The sequence below is a fragment of the Anguilla rostrata genome, chromosome 5 (assembly GCF_018555375.3).
Source record: "Anguilla rostrata isolate EN2019 chromosome 5, ASM1855537v3, whole genome shotgun sequence".
Classification (NCBI taxonomy): domain Eukaryota; kingdom Metazoa; phylum Chordata; class Actinopteri; order Anguilliformes; family Anguillidae; genus Anguilla; species Anguilla rostrata.
In genome coordinates this window covers 32,908,861-32,929,956 of record NC_057937.1, presented here as the reverse complement: position 1 = coordinate 32,929,956, position 21,096 = coordinate 32,908,861, and the positions used below count along the sequence as shown (strand labels likewise).

Here is a 21,096-nt window from a genome sequence, read left to right as displayed (position 1 = left end):
ACAGTGTGGTGGTGCAGTGGGCAGCACTGCTGCCTCACAGTACAAAGGTTCTGTGTTCAAATCCCAGCTACAGCCTTTCCATGGGCAGAGTGTGGGTGTGGGTTTGCTCTGGGGACTATGGTTTGTTGAGATATGAAATTGGGGGGAAAAAAACATCTTACAAAAAGAAATGTATTTTATGTAAAAAAAAAAAAGATTATTTAAATTAAATGATAAATTATGTTTTGAAATGATTTTCTAAACTAACAGGTTAGCAAAAATGTGCGATGCAATTATTATATACAAATGTAATATGAAACTACAAGAAAACCACACTTTGGACTGACGTGTAGTCACACAATAAACTTCAAACAAGTTCACTGGATCGTCTCTGCGTGATGTCTTAGGCTTGGTATGCAATCTGAAATGATGCCCGTGTTTGAATAATCTGTATGGGATGTAAATGGCATGTGGGTGCTCAAAAAAAGCAATATTTTAACACCTTTAGTCCTCTTCCTTCTAAGAAATACAGTTTAATTTACGGGTGTGTCCTACAATACTGATGAGATTAAACCATTTTAAATGACGAGATGAAACCTTTTAAAATTAGCCTAAAGCTAATATCTGAAGGCACATTTTTTTTATTTGCTACTTAATACAAATTATGAATGCCATATAGCCCATGAAAATTCCATTAAATCAATTACACCATGTTTACTTTTCAATGCATAATTTTATTCATCCATAGTAGATAAATTTGTTAAAATGTTACAATGTTACCCGTTATAATATTTCAGATTATTCAGATGATTTTATTAATCCATAGTAGATAAATTAGTTAAAATGTTACCCGTTATAATATTTCAGATTAAGCCAAAAAAACACACAAATAGTCACAGTCTCAGCATTCAGCAGTTTGTGTTACAATTCACAGGCGAGTTCGCTCGCAGACCGGTGACAAGCCGTCAGTAACAATTTCAACGGTTTCAGGACTCGTGTTCCCGGATCCTTCCGGAAAAATGGTAACTCGGCCTAAATTGCATTAGCGGAAATTCAAAACACGGCGAGCCGATTCCAGCTCTGCCTCAGATCCGCTAAATTCACTTTCCCTCCTTCTCAGTCATTCCGAACAAAAAGGGAAATATTCTACCAGAAATGTAATAACTTAATCTCCTTTTTTACTTTTCCCAGTAGCCCGAATCACGAATGATTAACAGCACGAAAGCAGACTGATTTGAAAATGTAACGGTTTGTTTGGCACAGAAGCCCCCAGCAGGCTGAAGTGAAGGTTAATATGAAGCCAGCGAAAACAGCCGCGGTGTAAAAGACCGCGGGTCTGACCGGCCCCTTTCCGCCTGTCAGACCTCGTCACGTACAGGCGGGCCCGAAAAAAGCGACAGGTGCCGCTAAGTACCCCTTTTAGCGTTTCGATTCCGCTAATTATTACACCAAATCAGTGAAAGTTAACGGGGCGGAGCCGGGGGAAGGCCATGCCCCACCCCCCTCCCCCTCCCCCTCGGCATTCAGTGACACGTCTCAGGCCGCGGAGGTGAATACATTACGCTCCTCCCTTTCGTGCCAAGACAAACAACACAGGTGTCAGAGCTTTTCTCAATTCAGAAGAGGAGGGATAAATAGATGGAAGGAAGGAGAGAGGGAGGAAAAAAAGAGGCCATCTCGCATACAGTGATGTCCAAGTGCCACCTAGTGACAGCTCGGAAACTTGTCTTCCTTGGAGGAAAGGAGAGAGAGAGAGAGAGACTGACAGACAGAAACACACAGGACAGGAAGCAGGTTCCACCCGAATCCGTGCCTTTTGGTGTTTTCCACTTTTGTGACCAAGCCGCATTTAGCGAAGGACACACACATCGACGAGTGTGTGTCAGACACGGGAACGTGCTTCGTGAGGACAGCTGGCTTGTCAGCACATGGCACGCAGCCTCGGGCACACACAAGGCTTACGCCACCGAGAGCACATTTGCATCTTCTTGGACATGCAGCAGACAGGCCTCAAAATCTGGTTCTGCAGAACAGCAAAGAAACATGGACACAGACAAAAGCAACAGCGCGGGACCACCCCAGAGCCAAAGTGTGACAAACAGCACAGCCAACTGTCGACATCAGACAGACACTCCGAGGACATTCCACCAGAAAGATTCCATTACAAAAAGTAATTTAGGTCTTCTTAATGAAAAAAGCAAGATGTAAAACTGTAATTAATTTTTCGCGTGCTGTTCTTTCCCTACATGAACTTTGGAATAAAATTTGATGTCTGAAAACTTTTTCAGGGAGCGTATTTCGTGAGCGTGCAAAAGCAAAAAAGGTGCGTGACGCGAAAAGGTTTAGAAAATGTCCAACAAATCGACAAAATCTTTTTGAGTGAGCTGCAGCCGAACTGCGGGTTCTTAATGAACGCAGACGAAGTTGTAATGCTGTATGGAGCGGCTCCTGTCTCCGCCAGCAGAGCTCTGTGAGCCGCCGCCGTCAGTGTGAACAGCAGTGTTAGCCTGCCCGCCGCTCTCCACAGCCTGAGCACTGCACGCTCCTGATAAACGCATCAGTCAGCAGCATCCCTGGAGCGGGATAATCAGAGCTGACTGAGCCCGGGGAAACCGGTCACAGTGACAGTCAGTTACGCACACATATACACACACACACACACACACACACACACACACACACACACACACACGCACACAAACGCATGCACATACACACACACACACACACACACACACACACACACAAGCGCATGCACATACACACACACACACACACACATAAACGCATGCACATACACACACACACACACGCACGTGCGAACACACACACACACGCGCACACAAATGCATGCATACACACACACACACACACGCACACACACACATGCACACGCTCGTGCGCACACACACACACACACGCGCAAGTGCATGCACACACAAATGAGTGTGTGCAAAATACATATACGCACATACTGAAACTCACATAAACAAACTCACATACACAAACACAGATGCACACATGCTGACTCACTTTCCACCACACACATTCTCAGTTACACATGCTCACGCTCATACACAGAGACACACGCACGTACGCACTCTCACACACATGCTGCCAGTCATTCCAGCTTGCACACACGCAAGTGTGCTCATACACATGCTCTCTCAAAATAATAAATTAAAAACTTAAATACATGTTTACACACATTACAAACCGTCAGCTGTGCACTTTCATATATGCACGCTTACACTCACACATGCGTGTGCTGTCATACCGATGAACAATTTACTCATACATAGCCTACATGAAGCATGCACTTACAAACAAACAGCACATTCACATATGCTCAAACACTCACTAACACACACACACATGTACTCACACACACATACACACACACATATGAAGATACATATCATAGTACAGGCAACAGCCATTAGCCTGCTTTTTGGCCTCATCTTCATCAATACTGTGAGTAGGAATGCGTGGCCTAAACCCTTTACTTCTTATCTGTGCCTGCAAGCTGTTTGTTAAGGGCTGTCTATCACTCTGAGCAAATAAAAACAAGTTCGCATCGCAATTTTGGTTCGGTCAAACAAGCCTTATGGTTCCTCGGTGATCGTTCTCCTAAATATATGAGAAAACCATTTTGGTCTTGGTTCATTGACACGCCATGAGAATAAATCTGCAGACATTCGGGGGAGAGCATTAAACAATACTGCCTTCTGGTTGCGATACAAAGACGCAAATTTGAACATGTGTTCTCGTTGACATGGAGAAATTAAGAAGAGGCTGAAGCGGAAGGCAGCATTTGGTGGATTTTTACAAACACCAGCCGCCAGTTAGTCTACGTTAGGACTCTGACCCTGTCACTAGTGCAATAAATAGCCTATATGAATGCTGAAAAAACAATAATGCTGTCCAATTACATTAGTTGACTGGGCAATTCTTTATGATGGTTATGATGACTGCAGCTGCAATTAAAAAGATTAATTTTATATGGCTATTTTAGCGTTACCAGCAGCCTATGGACCTGCATTGTGTTCACTATATTCTTGCTGGACTCGTTGCTTGTAAACCTGCACAGTTACATGGGACTATAAGTCACCCTGGAAAGTTCCCACCAAACAAATAATAGATAATAATATCACCTTGTTTTGTTCTGGTGGTGGCCAGCTATGGTGAAGAGCAGCGGCGGCAGGGTAGTATAAAGGGTAAGGACCTGGTCTTGTAACTTAAAGGTCACAGGTTCGATTCCCAGGTAGGACACTGCCATTGTACCCTTGAGCAAGATACTCAACCAACATTGCTTTAGTGTATAACCAGCTGTAAAAATCAATGCTATGTAAAGCACCTTGAGATACAGACCTTTTGTGAAGCCAAGAACACCGCTGAGCCATGCAGGACAAACTGAAGGACAGAATATTGCAAACTAAAACATAAACTATTGTACATTTGCATAATGAGGGCTACATTGCTGTGAGTTATCCATATAATGCAGCAAGACATAGGCTACTATTAGCCCTCTGGGCTAAAGACCAGGGTCCCATGCTTAGGGAGCTAATACTTGTGTCCTGTCCATTGGGGTGGCGGAGTCTTCTGCAGAGGACATTAACCACACAGCTCTAGGTGCCGGTGGCTGGTGGCTGCGTCAAAGGGAGCGATGTGGGTCAGAGGGAGAAGAGGAAGCTGTCGGAGGAAGAGAGGAAACTGGGACAGAGAAGCGGTAAGCAGCCTCTCCTTCTCGCCGCTCCTACCCTCACCTCCCAATCTGCACACACTGCCACCATTCTAACGAGCCTTCGCTAATTTTCCGGGCAGCCATTTTACCACAGCAGTCTTACCACAGCAGTCAGGTGGCTAGCTGTGGTGAGCTTCCACCCCTTGACGCAAAGCACCTAGAGATACAGAATTTTTGTGAAGCCTTGAACACCGCTGAGCCATGTCTCACAAACTGAAGGACAGAATATTGGAAACTAAAACACAAGCTGTCGTACATTTACATAACGAGGGCGACGTTGCTGTGGCGCCCAGAATGTCGCCCAACAGAAAATCGGAATCGAAGAGCCGGAATGACGGCCGTCTACGGGTTACCTTTCAAAAAGGGAAAACTAGGTGCCACGCCGTTCGAGCAGCTTCAATCGCGGGTCTCCATTTTTTTTGTGCCAAAGCACACAGCCCCCTGTGCCTCTGATCTCTCACAAACTCAGCAACCCAGGCAAATTAAATATGCAAAAAAAAGAACTTGCCGCATTTAAATAACCTTTCATATATTTACCGTTCACCATTCTGACACCGCGTAAACCAGCGACCGTCAATCCTTTCTGGCACTACCGGCTTCAAAGATTATCCGGGTAAAAAGAAAAAAGTAAAACCGCGATACATTCATTAATTATAAGACAAAAAAACAAGCAGGGAATTAAGCTAAGTACATCTGTCATCGACTTAACTTCACACAATAATACGAGTGTTAGAACATTTACACTCTTGAAGTTAATGATCCCCTTTATGACTGACAGTCAGGGTGCTTTGAAAAACCGCCGCAGAAGCATCCGGAACCCACAGATATGAGAGCATTAATTCCCTCAAAAAAGTGTTTAAAGTACCCCTGCACTAATCCCCATTGTCATCCACACAGAGCAGAAGGTCTTACAGACATACTGCCATGACAGCCTGTCTGTTCGCGAGGAGTTAAGAGTTAGACTGACGATGGAGAATCACAAAAGCTCCCCAAAATACTTTAGGACAACTGTTCGTCTGTTTACACAGCAATCCAAAGTATTTTTCTGTCAGCACTTCAAGTGGAACCAAATCCATAGCTGTTCTACCCTGAAGTACGGTGCCTGTATCTAAGCAAGTATCACAACTACCTGCAAACAGGCTTGACTTGCCTGTTTGTTTTTTTTCTCAATTTTCTCGAGAGTACCAAAGTTCAAGCTCAGTCTTATTGTTCATTGTAAGATGGACTCAACCTCAACTGTAAAGAATAAGGCTGTAGTCTGTGCAGTTGATTCATATGGTCATTTGAAAAAGAACTGAACTGTTAAACAAACAGGGACACAATCCACAAGCAACAATAACGGTGTCCACTTTGGAACAACTGAAGGAGCCAACCAATTATCCGCTGCAGTTCAGGGCTAGGTTATTCCTCCAGCATGAGGACACATCCTCTTGGACCTCAGTCCAGTCATCACAACCATCTACACAGAATTCTGATGAGGTAAAACTCATATCACTGCTGTTCCCCGGTAATCCTGTCTACTAGCCTCAGCATTTATGAGACTGATAACTCATGGCATGAGCTAATGGGTTAAGTCATAAATGGTAACAATGTTATTTTTTCACCTACTCCACACCAATACAGCAGAGTCATGAAATAAACTGAGAGAAACAAGACAGGATTTGTACTTTAGTTAAGTCAGTGTGTCCCAAAGTGCATCCATTGTTTTGGAAGGGTCAACTTTGTGAATCAGTTTCCACTGAAACTTTCACACACTCACAAGTTCACACACACTCACCCTCACACAAGCTCTCTCACCATCACACACAGTCTCTCACCCTCACACTTTCAACCTTACACATTCGCACACACTCTCACCCTCACACGCTCTCACCCACACAAATATACTCACTCAGACACACACTCTCAGCCTCACACACACTCTATCACCCACACAAAGTCTCTCAGCCTCACATTGTCTCATTGTCTCCCCCTCTCACTTTCAACTTTACACATTCACACACACATACTCTCACCCTCACGTTCTCATCTGCAATATCATACTCACCCTGACACACACTCTCACCCTCACAGTCTCTCACTCACACACACAGTCGCTCACCCTCACATTGTTTCACCCTCATACTCTCAACCTTATCCAATCACACACCCTCTCACCTTTGCACACTCTTTTTCACTCATTCCCACATCGGTGACGAAAGTTCAGCTTTGTGCCGCGACACTGACAATCTGACCGCAGCCCCGCTGAAACTCGCCAGAATGATGACAGGAGTCGGTTGGAACCGCCTCCATTTAATTTTGATGAGCTGCATAAGAACTGGGTTTGGACTGAAGATCAAATGTCAAGCACCTAGGAGATAGCGATAAGCAGTAACTTCCACGCACAAATGCCAGCTGAATGGCAGAAGAGACTAGAGCTTTCGCCTGAAGGACATGCACAGCATGCTCCGTCCGTAGAACAAGATGCATACCCCAGAGACGTCAGTGACATCACAGCCCAGTACTTCCCAGCCCTGTTCCTGGAGATCTACCCTCCTGTAGCTTTTTCATTTCAACCCTAACCTGCCACACCTGATTCTACTAATTAGCAGCTCAACAGGATCTCTAGCTGTTGAATGAGGTGTGCTTCGTTGAGGTTGGAGTGAAAACCTACAGGACGGTATCTCCAGGAACAGTGTTGGGAAGCACGGCCTTAGCCTAGCCTATTCACTAAGAGCCATTTAACCGCAATCTATCAATAACTCTAAATAACATACCGTGTCAAGTGACTGAATGAAAAGTAGCTGATAAGTGTACTGACTTGATTTGAAATCACAGACTGCCATTCCATATGGCTCAAGTCACAGTGTAAGGTGGGTGTTGTACATTTTTATTTTTTTAATGAATGAACTCGGGACGTAAAACATTTAGAGAAGCACAGGGTAGCACACATAAAAGCAAAAGGCTGAAATAACTGCCTGGTGGTACGGTCTATCAACAGCAATGCCACCAGCGCCAGAGTAATGCTCTCAAGACTTTATTACAAGTATTTATGGAAAAATCGCGATCAACAAATTAACGGTAAATATTAATGGAGGCTTGTGAAATGTCCTCCCGCAGGTTTCATGAATAAGGGCTTTGGACTTAAAATGGAAACCAGATTTCAGGCAACGCTCACATTAGGGATTTCCATTTTATTGGAAAGGTGAGCCATTAAGAAGAAAATATGACCAGAGAACAAATAGCAAGGACATTAAACAGGCCCTAAAAATGAGGCAAGCAGCATGAACGCTGAAAGGCAAGTTATTTATTTTAAAAGTTGTTACGGGGCGGCATGCACGGTTTCCCGTATACACAAAAAACAGCACTTCAAAAAGACATCAAGCCCATAACATAATCAACATTTTATCGCATTGTATAATTTAACTACTTTGCCCATACTGAAATGTAAACTGATTGGAATTTAACAAGGCCCCCCCCCCAATCTCAGCAGGTTTAAATAGTTAAATCTAGAGTCAGACTGGACATAAGAAATGACAGGAACTGCAGAGGATTCTGGGTGTTAAATATGGCGTATCAACAGCTCTTTCGTTTCCCTAAATGCTGTAGCACATGATGCTTAACTGTGTTGAACCCCAAGCAGGAAGTGGGGACTAACCCACAATTTTGTTAGTGTCCACATTCCCACCACTGTCTCTGCCGTAGTCCTCCAAACAAAATTCTAAAAGAAATAATGGCCTCCTACATATGTCAGACCAAAGGAGTTAACCTAATGAAATCTCTTGAGGTTATTTTTTTTTTTTACCTTCGTTGTGAGGCTGTTAGGTCAATCACATGTTTATTCATTGGCCGTTGCCCAACTATGGACTATGGATCAGACTGATTGCTTAATGCACATTGTTTGTGATAGAGCCCGGCCTAACAGATAGGTCATTTAGACTCTGAACTGACAGGTAGGCTAATCTACGCGGCTGGTCAGAATGATTTGCATCAAACAGGAAGTGCATGAATGAAGGAATCTCAACGTCGCTGCATCTCAATATGCTGGCATCGGTGAACAAACCCGCTGAACGAACATCAGACTTCTGAACACACAGCCAAGCATTAGCCTATGCCAACAACATCAAATAAAAACAGCCTGCGATGGCAAAAAAGGTAAAAATGCTGTTACCACAACTTAGTAAGAGAGCCTAATGCCCTTCAAAATGCAAATCAAAATAGACAAAATCACTATGTATGGTTAAATAATAATATAGCAAATAACAACAGATATTCAGTATGAAGAACAGCATGTAGGCCATCAGCAAAAGAAAGTGGACTGTAGCTGCATCAAACTCTAATGAACTATTGAAGCTTAATGTGAAATAAATCATCTTTAAGCATCACATAGCCTACATACCATTCCTATTACCAATAACATGTGTTACATCAACATAAAAGATAGTGTTTTTTTGTTAAAGAAAATAAATGAAAGACACAAAAAAATCACAAAAGAAGGGACGCCTCATCTGACTCTAATGCAGCGTACAATGAAAACCTCCCCTGCATCCTTCCCGACAGCGACGCTAAATATAAAACACCTGGCAGCAACATCAGACCGACAATCTGGCAACCTCAAAAGTGACCACACATTACGGAACATCGGTGGCACAGTCAGCGCGGGCCAAAGGCGGCGAAAAGTAAAACCTCACGCGCTACAGGCTCGTCGCCTCTGGCGACCGGGTCGCACGCGTGCACACGCGCACGTCTGCGAGCGAGAGAGAGAGACAGAGAAAGCGAACCCTCGCGACCAACTAATCAACCCTCGTCCACGCGTCCAATCAATGCATCACCACCAGGCCTCCCGTTCGTGAAATATTACTTAAAACTTCATATTCATTCATCGATTTAGGTTTCAGAATAGTATATCACCGAACTCCGATGGGAACAAAAAAAAGGCCCGCCATTCGTGAGGTCAACCGCAGCACGGACAGATGTTGACACGAAATTGATGGCAATGCAGAAAGAAATTACCAAATATACAGATCAATACCTAGTTTCAGTGTTACAGCCTTCCCGAGGACAGAAAAATATATATCTCTAACAGCCGGAGAAATAGTCGCGGCGAAAGAGAGAGATAGATGTTTCCCTTAAGGTAAATTATTTGATTAGCTGAGGGCAGAGGTGATGAAAAGCTATGCTGATGAAGCAAACTCGGTGCCTCTAAATAAATGGCTCGGGAAGGCCATAAAAGGCTGCGGAAATGACAGATCGCAAGGCCTTTTCATAAAGAGGCATGAGTTGAGTTAATTGACTTTTTATTCATGGCCAGGCTGCCCACATAGTTTTCAATCATGCAATGACAATAAATCACATTTTATAACTTTGTTGGGGGGGGAGAAAAATCTCGCATTTGTTTATCGATTGCCTCCCATGCATAATTCACTTTTTAATCTGAGTGCTCCGAGTGACGCGCAGATAAATAATAATAAAAAAAACACGGCCACGGAGGATTCATCAGAGCTCTCCGGTCGGAACGCGGTTTGTGTACTGGGAGGGTCACGCTAACGCAGTGATTAGGCCGACCCTCTGCATTCAGTCACTCAAAACACACACTGCAGTGCAGTGAATCAATATTGGATGAATTGGTTCCTCTCAACCAAGGGTGTAAAAAAAAAAAAAAAATTTCCGGAAAGGACCGTTGCAGTGGGTGCAGGTCTTCGTTTCAGCCCAGCGCTAAGACACCTGATTCTAGTTCTCGAGGTCTTGATTGAAGACCACGATTAGATAATTAGTTGAATCACGTGTTGTAGTGCTGGGAAAAACGAAGAGTTGCACCCTCACTGTTCCTGATGATGAGACAGGAGACCCTGAAAAACGACTCTGAAAAACCAGGACATGGAGGCCGCACTACACAACCTCTGGCAAACTGCCAGGGATGCCTGACAGAGGGGTTCTGACTACGTACAAATTACAAGAAACTACATCTGGCTCGCAGTATTCTTAAGACCTGGACATGACCATAAAAAGGGGGGTGGTGGCAAATCACTCAATGCGTCTTCTTTTAAATAATCCTGAACGAAAGCTGGTGTGTTTTACTTGAATAAAAATAGCGACAAAAAGAGAAAGGTGGAGCAATGTGGGCACCTGAAGGAGACACCACCTCGGGGTCGCGTCCCTACATCTCAGAGAGGCGAGTGCCTCTCTTCCAAAAGGCAGTAAAGGTCAGCGGCACCCGCTCCCAGCCGGATCAACACTTCCTCGCCGTGAGTAATTTCACAGAGGACTAGCAGCACGACGGAGCCTGATCAATACCTGGCACTCCGGCCATTACGGAGGCATTGAGAAAATCACCCCCTCTGGTAATAAAGCGCGGAGGCTGCAGGCTCTCCCTTCATTTGCCGGGTCCATTAGTGTAATGGTATCATTATCAGCCAGAGCGGCATTTCTCCCTCCCTCCCTCCCTCCCCCTTTTCTGGAATCGGTGGGGGGGGGAGAGGGGGGGCGTGATGAAGTCCGAAACAGCGGCGAACCCTCAATCTTTTACGGTTCCCCAATGTAAATTCACTTACTGTGACCCGCACGCGTGCCGCCTCCGTATGGCTAGCCATGATTCATCGGAGCAGCAAACGCTATTTCTCAATTATCGGTCCATTAATAGCGCTCGCCAACCTACTCGGTAACTAAAACAAAAAAAAAAAAAGGCTGGTGGCAAATAAGACGCTGATTCTGTTGATGCTGACACCTGACATGACGCAACAGCCCCGACATGACAGGACGACCGCATTAGCGACCGTAAATTGTTTATCTTTATGCTAATTCGCCAGGTTAGCGCTTAGCTGCAGGTAAGTGATTGACTACGCCCGGATTTGTGGCCACGTAATCAGCTCTGGCCTCGCTAGTCGTTAATTTAACAGAATCCCCCAGGGAATCACAAGCCCACTACTGAAGTATATAGGAATACGGTACTAAATTGCTTGTGTTAACTTTGCTGCCACCCATATCCTTCATCACACACAAAACTGTCTGGGCCAATGAAAACCAAAGACTAAAACTGGAAGTACTTTGCAAAACCTAAGCACCATCATTAATTAGCTATTGAACAAAGACCAAGTAAAACAAGAGTATACAATGATTACACTGTATTGATACTCCCAAAATAACTTTCATTGTGGGACATTTTGAACAAAATGGATTCTTAGCTGATGCAGATCCACTTGGAAATAAATGCTGCCATGCTATTATAATTATTAGCAATTTTAGAAGTGGAAGCCCTTATGATGCATCATGACAGTTTCAAGGGGATCCTGGATTGAACACTTTCAGTTAAAGTACCTCATACCATCTGTTGACCCTGTGTGAAGTTTGGATGACTGTCACGATCCTTCATATTTTCAGTTTTATGCGTCACTACGACCAGGCCAATCCCGTACAATGGCTTTCGTGTGCACAAAGAAAGTTCCAGGAAATCATAGCTCACTGCTGCTGACAAGGAAGCTTTTTTTGGAATACCAGAAAGTATTCCAATGCAAAATATGGAGAAATGGGTTTAGAGGGAGAAAGCTAAAACAATTTAAATTATCCTAAGGCCAAAAACTTCAATAATTTGAAAGACAAGTTACATTAAAACATGAGGTTTCAGTTTCAGTTGAACTCCAGACAGACTGAAAATAATTCATCAGGCAAGCAAGAAATGTAACTTGTCAATATACTGAAAGCAATTCCTGAAATGTTTTCACTCGTTTTTATTGCTATCTCCATACTTGTCAAAATTGTTTCTGACATAAATAGAAAGGCGACAAAAGAAATTCCATAGCAAATTACAAATAACGAATGAATGTCATATATTAGCTTGCATCACTACCCCATTATTTCTGCCAATGTCTATCAAAACTATGTTTATTGAAAACAAGGGTGTTTTGCATGTGTACTCGTATCAACAGCTACTTCATTTGAATTTGAAAGGTTACTTGATCTTGAGTTGTCATGTTACTCAGCTCAATTGAATAGTAAAATATGGAAGATAATTCATGAATAAATTGATGTGTGCATTAGATGACAAGAAAGGTTTAGATGGTGAGGATGCACTTTAATATTATGTTTTTAAGTCATTAGTTACACTGTACTTTATTTAGGACCCCTTCTACATGCAGTGTTGCTCATTCGAGGTCTGTTGTGTACAGTGCGGTGGAAAGGTATTAGCCCCCTACCAGATTTCCTCTATTGTTGCGTATTGGTCACACTGAATGGTTTCATTTCTTTAGACAAGAAATAAATTAAACAAAGAATGAGACTGTGGTGCAGTGGGTAGCACTGTCGCCTCACAGCAAGAAGGGCGTGGGTTCGAATCTCGGCTTAGGTCTTTCTGTGTAGAATTTGCATGCTCTCCCCGTATCTGTGCGGGCTTCCTCTAGGCACTCCGGCTTCCCCCCTCAGTCCAAAGACATGCAGTTAGGCTAATTGGAGACACTAAATTGCCCATAGGTTTGAGTGAATGGAGTGTGTGTGCCCTGTGATGGATTGGTGGCCTGTCCAGGGTGTATTCCTGGATGGATGGATAAATTCGACAAAGGGAAACCAAGTAACTTATTTCATTAGATTAATTAAATAATTATTTTAAAAATACATTTTGTGTTTACTCAGTTACCCTTTGTCTAGCCTAATATTAGGCTACATTTTGTCTAAAGATCTTAAAGTATTCAGTGTGAAAAATATGCAATAACAGAGGAAATCAGGAGGGCAAATACTTTTTCACAGCACTGTATGTTAAATGTGAGTTTTTATCATGAGCTGGACGTGGACGTCATGATATATCAACCAATTTGAAAGTTATTGATTGAGTCTGGTTATCTAATTTATTTATGGGCTTGGTAACACATCCATCAGGTTACTGCAATTATTAAAATGTGCCATAAAAGTTACTTGTCCCCACAGGGTTATAGTAGGGATATGGGTTTTAATGCTCTGCTCTGAACGTTTTCCAGCACGCACCTACTAACAGCCATAAATGCAATATCCTCAAAAACATACAATAACCCTTTTGAGTAAATGACTCTGATGAAAAACCTACGGGATTGACGCCATTTGTATTATTGTATGATGCATTATGAAAAACTGTGTTGGATATGGAGAATATGGAGCTACAGAGCTACAGAGACAAATGCGTACTCTGTGATATGTTTGATATGTGGTTTTCCAGTAGTTCTCGCACTAAGAGCATACTTTTCAAGTCACAATGTTGCCCTTTCATCCTGTTATTTCTCCCCCGAAATCAGCTGAGCAAGACCATTGAGTTTACCCATCTGATGACCAGCTGGGAAACGCTTTCAGTGCTTTCTCATATGCTCCCACTCTGCTTCAATAAAAGGGAGGAACCACGTATTACATAGTTTCTGTGCTGTCCTACATATGACGTGTGCCGCTTGAAATAATGGCTTCCGAGTTTGTGAAAGGGGAGGTTCATTCGGTACAGCAGTACAAGTCTGCATAAAGGTGGGATAAGCATTAACATTACGATTCACACTAGCATCCTCGGAAAAAGCCCAGTTTAACGGTATTGTTGTTACTTTAATCAATACAATGAGCACCATGACCGGGTCAAAATAAGTGAAATCCACGAGTCAACTGCAGTATGCTAGCATGAGTTTAAACCTCGAGTTTAAAACTCTAGACCACAGAACTGCATTACATGTGAACAGCTAATCTTTATTTTACAGAATAGGAACGCTGTCCCAGTTGTACAGCATGTCTGTGGTCTAGAGATTTAAATATGAGGTTTAAACTCCAGCTAAGCATTCTACAATTGACCTTACTTGTCTAATGTACAAACACCAAATGTATGGCTTTCTTGGAAATACCCAGTATCGCATGAAACATTTAGTTGGAAATACTGAAGGTTTCGTTTGTTATGCACAGATTAGAAAGTCAATGAGAACTATAACAAGACGGCTGTCCTAAATGTGAATGCAAAGGTGACCACCATGACCTTCATAGGTTACCCAAATCTGATGCCTGTTTAGCGTGTATGAGCAACATAACTGATCAATCAGACATACCTTACCAGCTAAATGCACACGGATGTAAATAACTCGCACTGATGTCACGACTGGCACACCACATGAAGTATAATGACGAGGTTTAACGTCAAATCACATACTGGCGAACACCTCGCTGCCGCGACGGCTCACATTGTTTCTAGTGAGTCAGGGAGGGATGCTGAAGCTTACTGTTCAATGATTATTTAGAGGCAATTGTGTTAACAATTTATGGGCCTCTACGCCATGCTATACTTTGTTTAATTGCAGTAATTGTATTCGTACGTGCTCGATACAGATGTTGTATACAACTACAAGCCCCGTACTCTATATTTTCTAAAGAAATCTGCCCTACTGAGGAGAGAGGCACCGGTCCACCTTATTACAGGGAGTTCAACGAGTCAACACAACAACTCTGATTTGGCAAGACTGCTTCATCTACACGCAGATTAGCCCAAAACAGCTGTTTTGGTCGCTTCCTAGAGAATTAATTTTATTAAATAGCGGTACTGCGAAATGAATGTCAGTTCTTTAAAAGGTAATTTCGCAAACTGTTTTAACTTGCTATTCGTTCTGAAAGGAAATTGAAACAAGGGGAACAGAAGCACGTGGGCTATCTTGCTAGCAAATTACTATATGCATTGACTACAACCGGCTAGCCACCAAAAAACCCATTCAAAAAGAAAAATGCATTAGTGAGTAAGCACAGCCATATGAAAAATACTATTTATACCTTTCTTTTCTTCTTTCTCTCACTGTCACCCGAACGTTTCATGTTCCTGGAGTTTTATTTACACTGCCTCGATTTCACAATAGGTTGTCCTGGGAATTGTAGTTTAACAATGGAATATACAAGCATACCCTGATTTTACTTCTTCAGCGGGAGACACTCCATGGTAAACAATTTGAAATGCTTCTTTATTATGATTCAACTACGGTGATGAGAGAAAAAAGATCACATTTGGACAGACTTTTCATCCCCAACAAAGTGCGTAAAAACTACAACTCCCAAAACGTCAATACAGCGTGTGAGACGTGACTAGCACGCAGTACGCAAGCAGCGAAATGAGTTGTATCTTAGCAACAGCAAAACTCTCAGTGGAGTGTTTTTTTAATGCTAATAAAACAACGGAGTGGGCTAGGTTGAAAACTGAAAATAAAATTGTGCTTTTTGCTCGCGCGTAGTTACCGGGCTAAAAAATATTAATCCGGTTTATAATCTGCACGCTCAGTATTGACATTTTTGCAAGCGAGTATGCGCTTGTCGGTATTTCATGAAGTTGGTTTAACACATTCAGTTAGCCGGTTTCGGATTAATGACCAATTTTGAAATACTTGTCTGTCTAGATAATAGTGTATTACAAGTTTGCCGTCTAGATAGCTAACTGATTAACGTTATTTCGGAGACGCGCTGCAATGTTTTATATAAAATATGCCAGATATGTGGCTTAAGAGGGTAAATAACCGTTATAAACACGAAAAGCGTCTAATTAACAAAACAAATAATAAGTTTGTTAAAATACTAGGATTGCATTTGTGGTTTCAATTAAAACCATCATACACCCCAAAACCGAGTCGGAGAACCACTTGAGTGGACGATGAGATGAGTTACCTCACTTTGGCTAGATATTGTTTTTTTAAAGCTCTTGAATTCGTGGCGAGGTGAAGAATGCTGGGGAGGGTTTTTAATCAAACAGCAAACCACACGGAAAGGTATATTTTAATGTAACGTTAGAGTTAGGCAATTATTAAGTACAACCATCTAAAGTTAGCTGCACCGAATTATTAATTGCCTACACAGTAAAATGTCCGGTGTTAATTCAACTCACAGTGTTAATTAAACTCTTAACAGATAACATTTTGTCCCACGATGGAATGTGGGACCAATGGTAACTGTCAGAAGATAATTAACACTACATTTGAATTAATACTGGACACTAACACTTTTTTCTGTCATTGGATATTGTCTGTTGTCAGTTGTTAGATATCAAAGCTAATGTTTTAGAAACAAATTAGCAGGCTGCATTGTGTATTTATTCAGACAGGTCCAGATGAACATACAAACGTACGGTTAATATAAAACTTATATGACAGTGTTGTAATAACTGTTGTACCTTTTCTGATCTCATCAATAGTCTCCTCATTCTTTACCTTGCACACCATGAGTAACTTTGTAAAATTAATCATCTTTCAATAAATCAATGTGCTCCAGCCAGTAGCAAATTTAGATTTATTAACATGAAGAAATGAAAATAATGCAGGTGGAGGGCTAATGTGGAAGAGACATGGCTTTTGTGTTCCAATGTTTTGCAACGCTTGGTAATTCAAGTATAAATGTGTCTTTACATGATGCATCGTGCTACAGATGTTAAACAGGTGTTGCCGACTTCAAGGGTAACGTGAAGGTTTTTTTTCTTCTTCTTTTTCTCCATGTGGTAGAACAAAGTGATTGTCCGGTTATGTCCAAGATCACAGAAAGGAAAGATATTTTTTGACACGATGTAGCTTACGTCAGGTCTGTATTAAGCATAAATCACTTTCCTGAACATCATAAAGTAGAAGCTGCATGCTTCCAACAAAAATGAGAATAAGCTGAAAGCAGCATATTCTATGTACAGGTTTGTAAGGGGGGGGGGGTGATTGTGCACAGGTTTGTCCCCTTCAAACAGCGCTTACATCATTACCTGTAGATTTATGTGCGTGTCTGAACTTCTAAGTTTGGAGACCTCCATTAAATAAAGTTCATATGTTATGCACCATAATTATCAGTTCGTTTTAAGATTACAGTAATGATAAATGTCCACATTGGAGATTTTGAAAATATATTCAAGTACATTTAGGTTATTGCTGACAGGTGTATCAACAGATTTCCTCTATTACCATTTGAAACAAGAGATGTTTTTTGGCACTTCAGGGCTCTTTTAATAAAGTACAACATCAAGGAAGGGAAAAACGTCCACAAAGAGTCTGTAAATCATACCCAGCACATTATTACTTGCGTAAAAATGATAATTAAACTTTTTATATGCTCTAATTGTTAACACTTGTCAAACATCTTGCAGCTAATATGCTTTTGTGAGACTCCTAGGTCAAAGGCAATGTTTTAAACAGGCTTTACCCAGTTCATCACCCTTTGTGGCGAGAGGTGTTGGTGAATTACACATGTAATACCTTCTTCTTTTCCGAGGTTATTAAGATGCATATTTTTACAGCTTGGTCTAAACATCTGTGACAGAACAGTTCGTTTTGTCATTCTTTTCAGATTGAGTCACGCTGGCTTTAGCTGTCGAAACAGCGGACTACATGCATGTGAAAGATATAAGCTTAAGCCTTGGTGGGGTCAAGCAACTAGGATTGAGGCTTGGAAACACCTGTAATATATTACCATCACAGACTTTGATCAGTGTCTTCATTAGCTTCCTCTATAATCTTTTATTTTATAATAGAGCTGACCCTTACGGGCCACAGAGTTACTGGAGACATGTGTGCCTTTCACCTGTCTTGTAAAAGCTAAAGTTTTATCTCATTTTTACAGACTTCCGTGTCACTGGTATCCCAATCCCATAAAGAGAATAGCTCTTTAGATTTCTGTTCATAGCACATATTTCCTCTCTTCCTTTTTCTGTTCGGAAGAAAAGGCCTGTTTGAATAATATGTTGTATACATTTTACCACAAGTAGATCCATATGAATTTATTGTATAAGATGAAAGATGTAGCTATATATACATTTAGAGGTTTTTAAAAGCTAAGAGGAAAGAAACTTAATGTTTTTTAGGTTTCTAGGAAATGGTAACAATAAAGGTTGGTGTTTTTTCCTCTGTCTCATCATGAGTGCTTAGCCAATACCCATTGTGTTTTCTTAACCCATCCAAGGCTTATTGCATATTAATTATTATGACTTATGTTCCATTTTAAAGCTACATTTCCTGATCAGTAGGGTAATACTGCTAAAGGTATCATTTGAACATTTAAACAGAATGTGTTCTTCCAATATATTGTAGCGTTTGTAGCTGGTCAACCCTTCCCATCAATAGTTGAACTATTCATCAAGTGCAAAAATGAAACCTACTTGATTGAATTCATCTTTGTCTTGATTTGACCAGGTATAATGTGTCCCTGTTCGTGAAAGTTATAGCTGGAGGAAAAACTATGTTTGAAATCCTGAAATGGCCTGCACCCACACCTATAATTTTTGGTCAAGATTGCCAATAGCTAGAAGATACTTCAAGATTTGTGTTTGCCCTACAATATTACTTGTATTTTTTATTTTTGGGACCTTGTAGCAGAATATTTCTGTATTTCGCTGTCAGTGTTATGTATGTTTGCCTTAATTCTCATAACGCATTTTAAGTTAAATTATTCCTTTATTGGAAAGCATTCGGTATTTGAGACAGTCCAGTGAATCATTAGAAATTTTTTTTTTTTGGGGGGGGGGGGGGGGTTGTATGATTGTGCATGCACTATGGAGGACTTACACCCTCCTTGTCGGCGCAGGCTAACATCAAAAGAAAGGAATTTTCCCTGTTGTAAAATTCTCAATGGAAAATTGGACACAATAAAGTGAGTTGTCCAACTTGAATGAGATAGCATGTTCTTTTATTTCTTCTTTTTTTGCTGGGCTGTTGGAATTTTTAGCTTACAATGCTGTCTGGCTTTGCCAATAAAATATATCATTCATCTTGTTCCCCTCACCTTTTAAACAAATCACTGTGTCCTCACTTCCATCGCTGGCACATTGAAAACATGTGACAGGAGGATGAGAAGCCTTTTAGATGTAGCATTTATTGGGGGAGGGAGGGGGGTTAGGGGAGAAAAACCTTTGATATTCTGGTGCTCATCAAATCGCTCTCTCTTGTCCACCCAACTCCTCTGGTTCTGTCAATGACTAGGCATGTTTTCTTTTATTCCACATTACTTCAGGACAACCCTTTGACAGGGCTCCTTTATAATATAATGAGAGTATAAAAACCTGGCAGAAATCAAAGGTAGAGGGAGCACCATGCCAGCAATACAATGGAACACATTAAAGGAAAATCAAAAGGGTTGTGTATGGTCCGTATTAAAAACAGAGCCCCATCCTGGCAGTCGGCTTTCCTGAAGCCTTTGACTTTTTAAGTTATGTGGAATCAAAATTTAAAGTTGGATTCCTTCACGAAAAGGGAAGCTTTGGCCATCAGGGAAATTTTTATTTGGCCACCTACACTTTATATTGCTAATCAGTTTCTACAGCAAAGGGCGAAATAAAAACCGAGCAATACAGAAGTGGAATGTCCTCAACAATTGGCACGCTTCATTACCTTCACTGAAGGTACAATAAGAACAGCAATCTATACATTTTCCCCACCAAATCCCTTGCCCACGATGACTTTGGAGGGTTATGCGATTCAGCCTCTTATGACCAGTGATGCATATACATATTTATATACATACAGTATATATACATATACAACTTTTTGATACTTGTTAGGAAGCAAGAAAGCACTTGCCCATTACTTTTAATCCCCCTAAAATGGGGGGACTATGTATAAAAAGGCCTGCAATTACTACATGGATCACTGAAGATGGACTTAGATACACTAAAATGAAAGCTGCCAGTCTGTACTATATCCTCATATTCATTGTTTTATTTCAGATCCGATATGCTGGAGTACAGAGCCAGAAACATAAATTTTGTCACTGTCTATATATATATATATATATATATATATATATATACAGTATATTTATATGAGAGAGCAAGAGGAAGATAGAGACAGTGAATGAGAGAGAGTGAGAATGAGCACATGGAACAGCTATGTATTTTGTCTGTTTACCAACCTTACATGATAAGCCCTAGGAAACTGTTATTTGCCAGTGCTGTAAAGCACATTGTTGTTCGGTGGTTTCGTTTAACATCAAAGGGTCTTCACAGGCAGTAATAGTTATATCAAAACCTGAAACACATTATTCAGGTCCCATGTTGGAGTCTTTGTAGCAATTGCATGACCTTGAAAAAAGGGTTTTCTTTCATTATGTTTTTGTGTGTTACCTTTTTTTCAATATATTTCTTTTGTTATTTGAATACACATCTCTCTCCAGGGAGCCAGAGGTCAGGGCGGCCAACACGCTAGTCTGACTAAGGGAGGAAAGGGAACCAGACAGCTGGTTGAAGGAAGGTGCCCAGAATGTGGAGCTGGACAAAACAGCTGAGAAGCTGCAGAATGGAGAGCACAGATACATGTTAACAGCTACACCTCTGTAAACACCTCTGTGAGGGCCCTGACTGAGAGGGGCCCTCAAAAAATATTATGACATATAACATTTTCTGGGGTGGTGGGCCCCAATGTGAGATCTTTTCATGGGGCCCAGAATCCCTGGTGACTCCCTCCTAACCACACCAT

The 21,096-nt window shown here is 41.6% G+C and overlaps 1 protein-coding gene across 1 annotated transcript in view; it reads right to left on the bottom strand.

The window, feature by feature from the left end:
- Positions 1-15,539, bottom strand: part of fto (FTO alpha-ketoglutarate dependent dioxygenase) — a 129,390-nt gene extending 113,851 nt beyond the window's left edge. The window contains exon 1 of the mRNA XM_064335820.1: positions 15,449-15,539. Coding sequence (XP_064191890.1) covers positions 15,449-15,490 — 42 coding nt within the window. The 5' untranslated portion in view covers positions 15,491-15,539. The remainder of the gene's footprint in view (positions 1-15,448) is intronic.
- Positions 15,540-21,096: the final 5,557 nt, after the last annotated feature.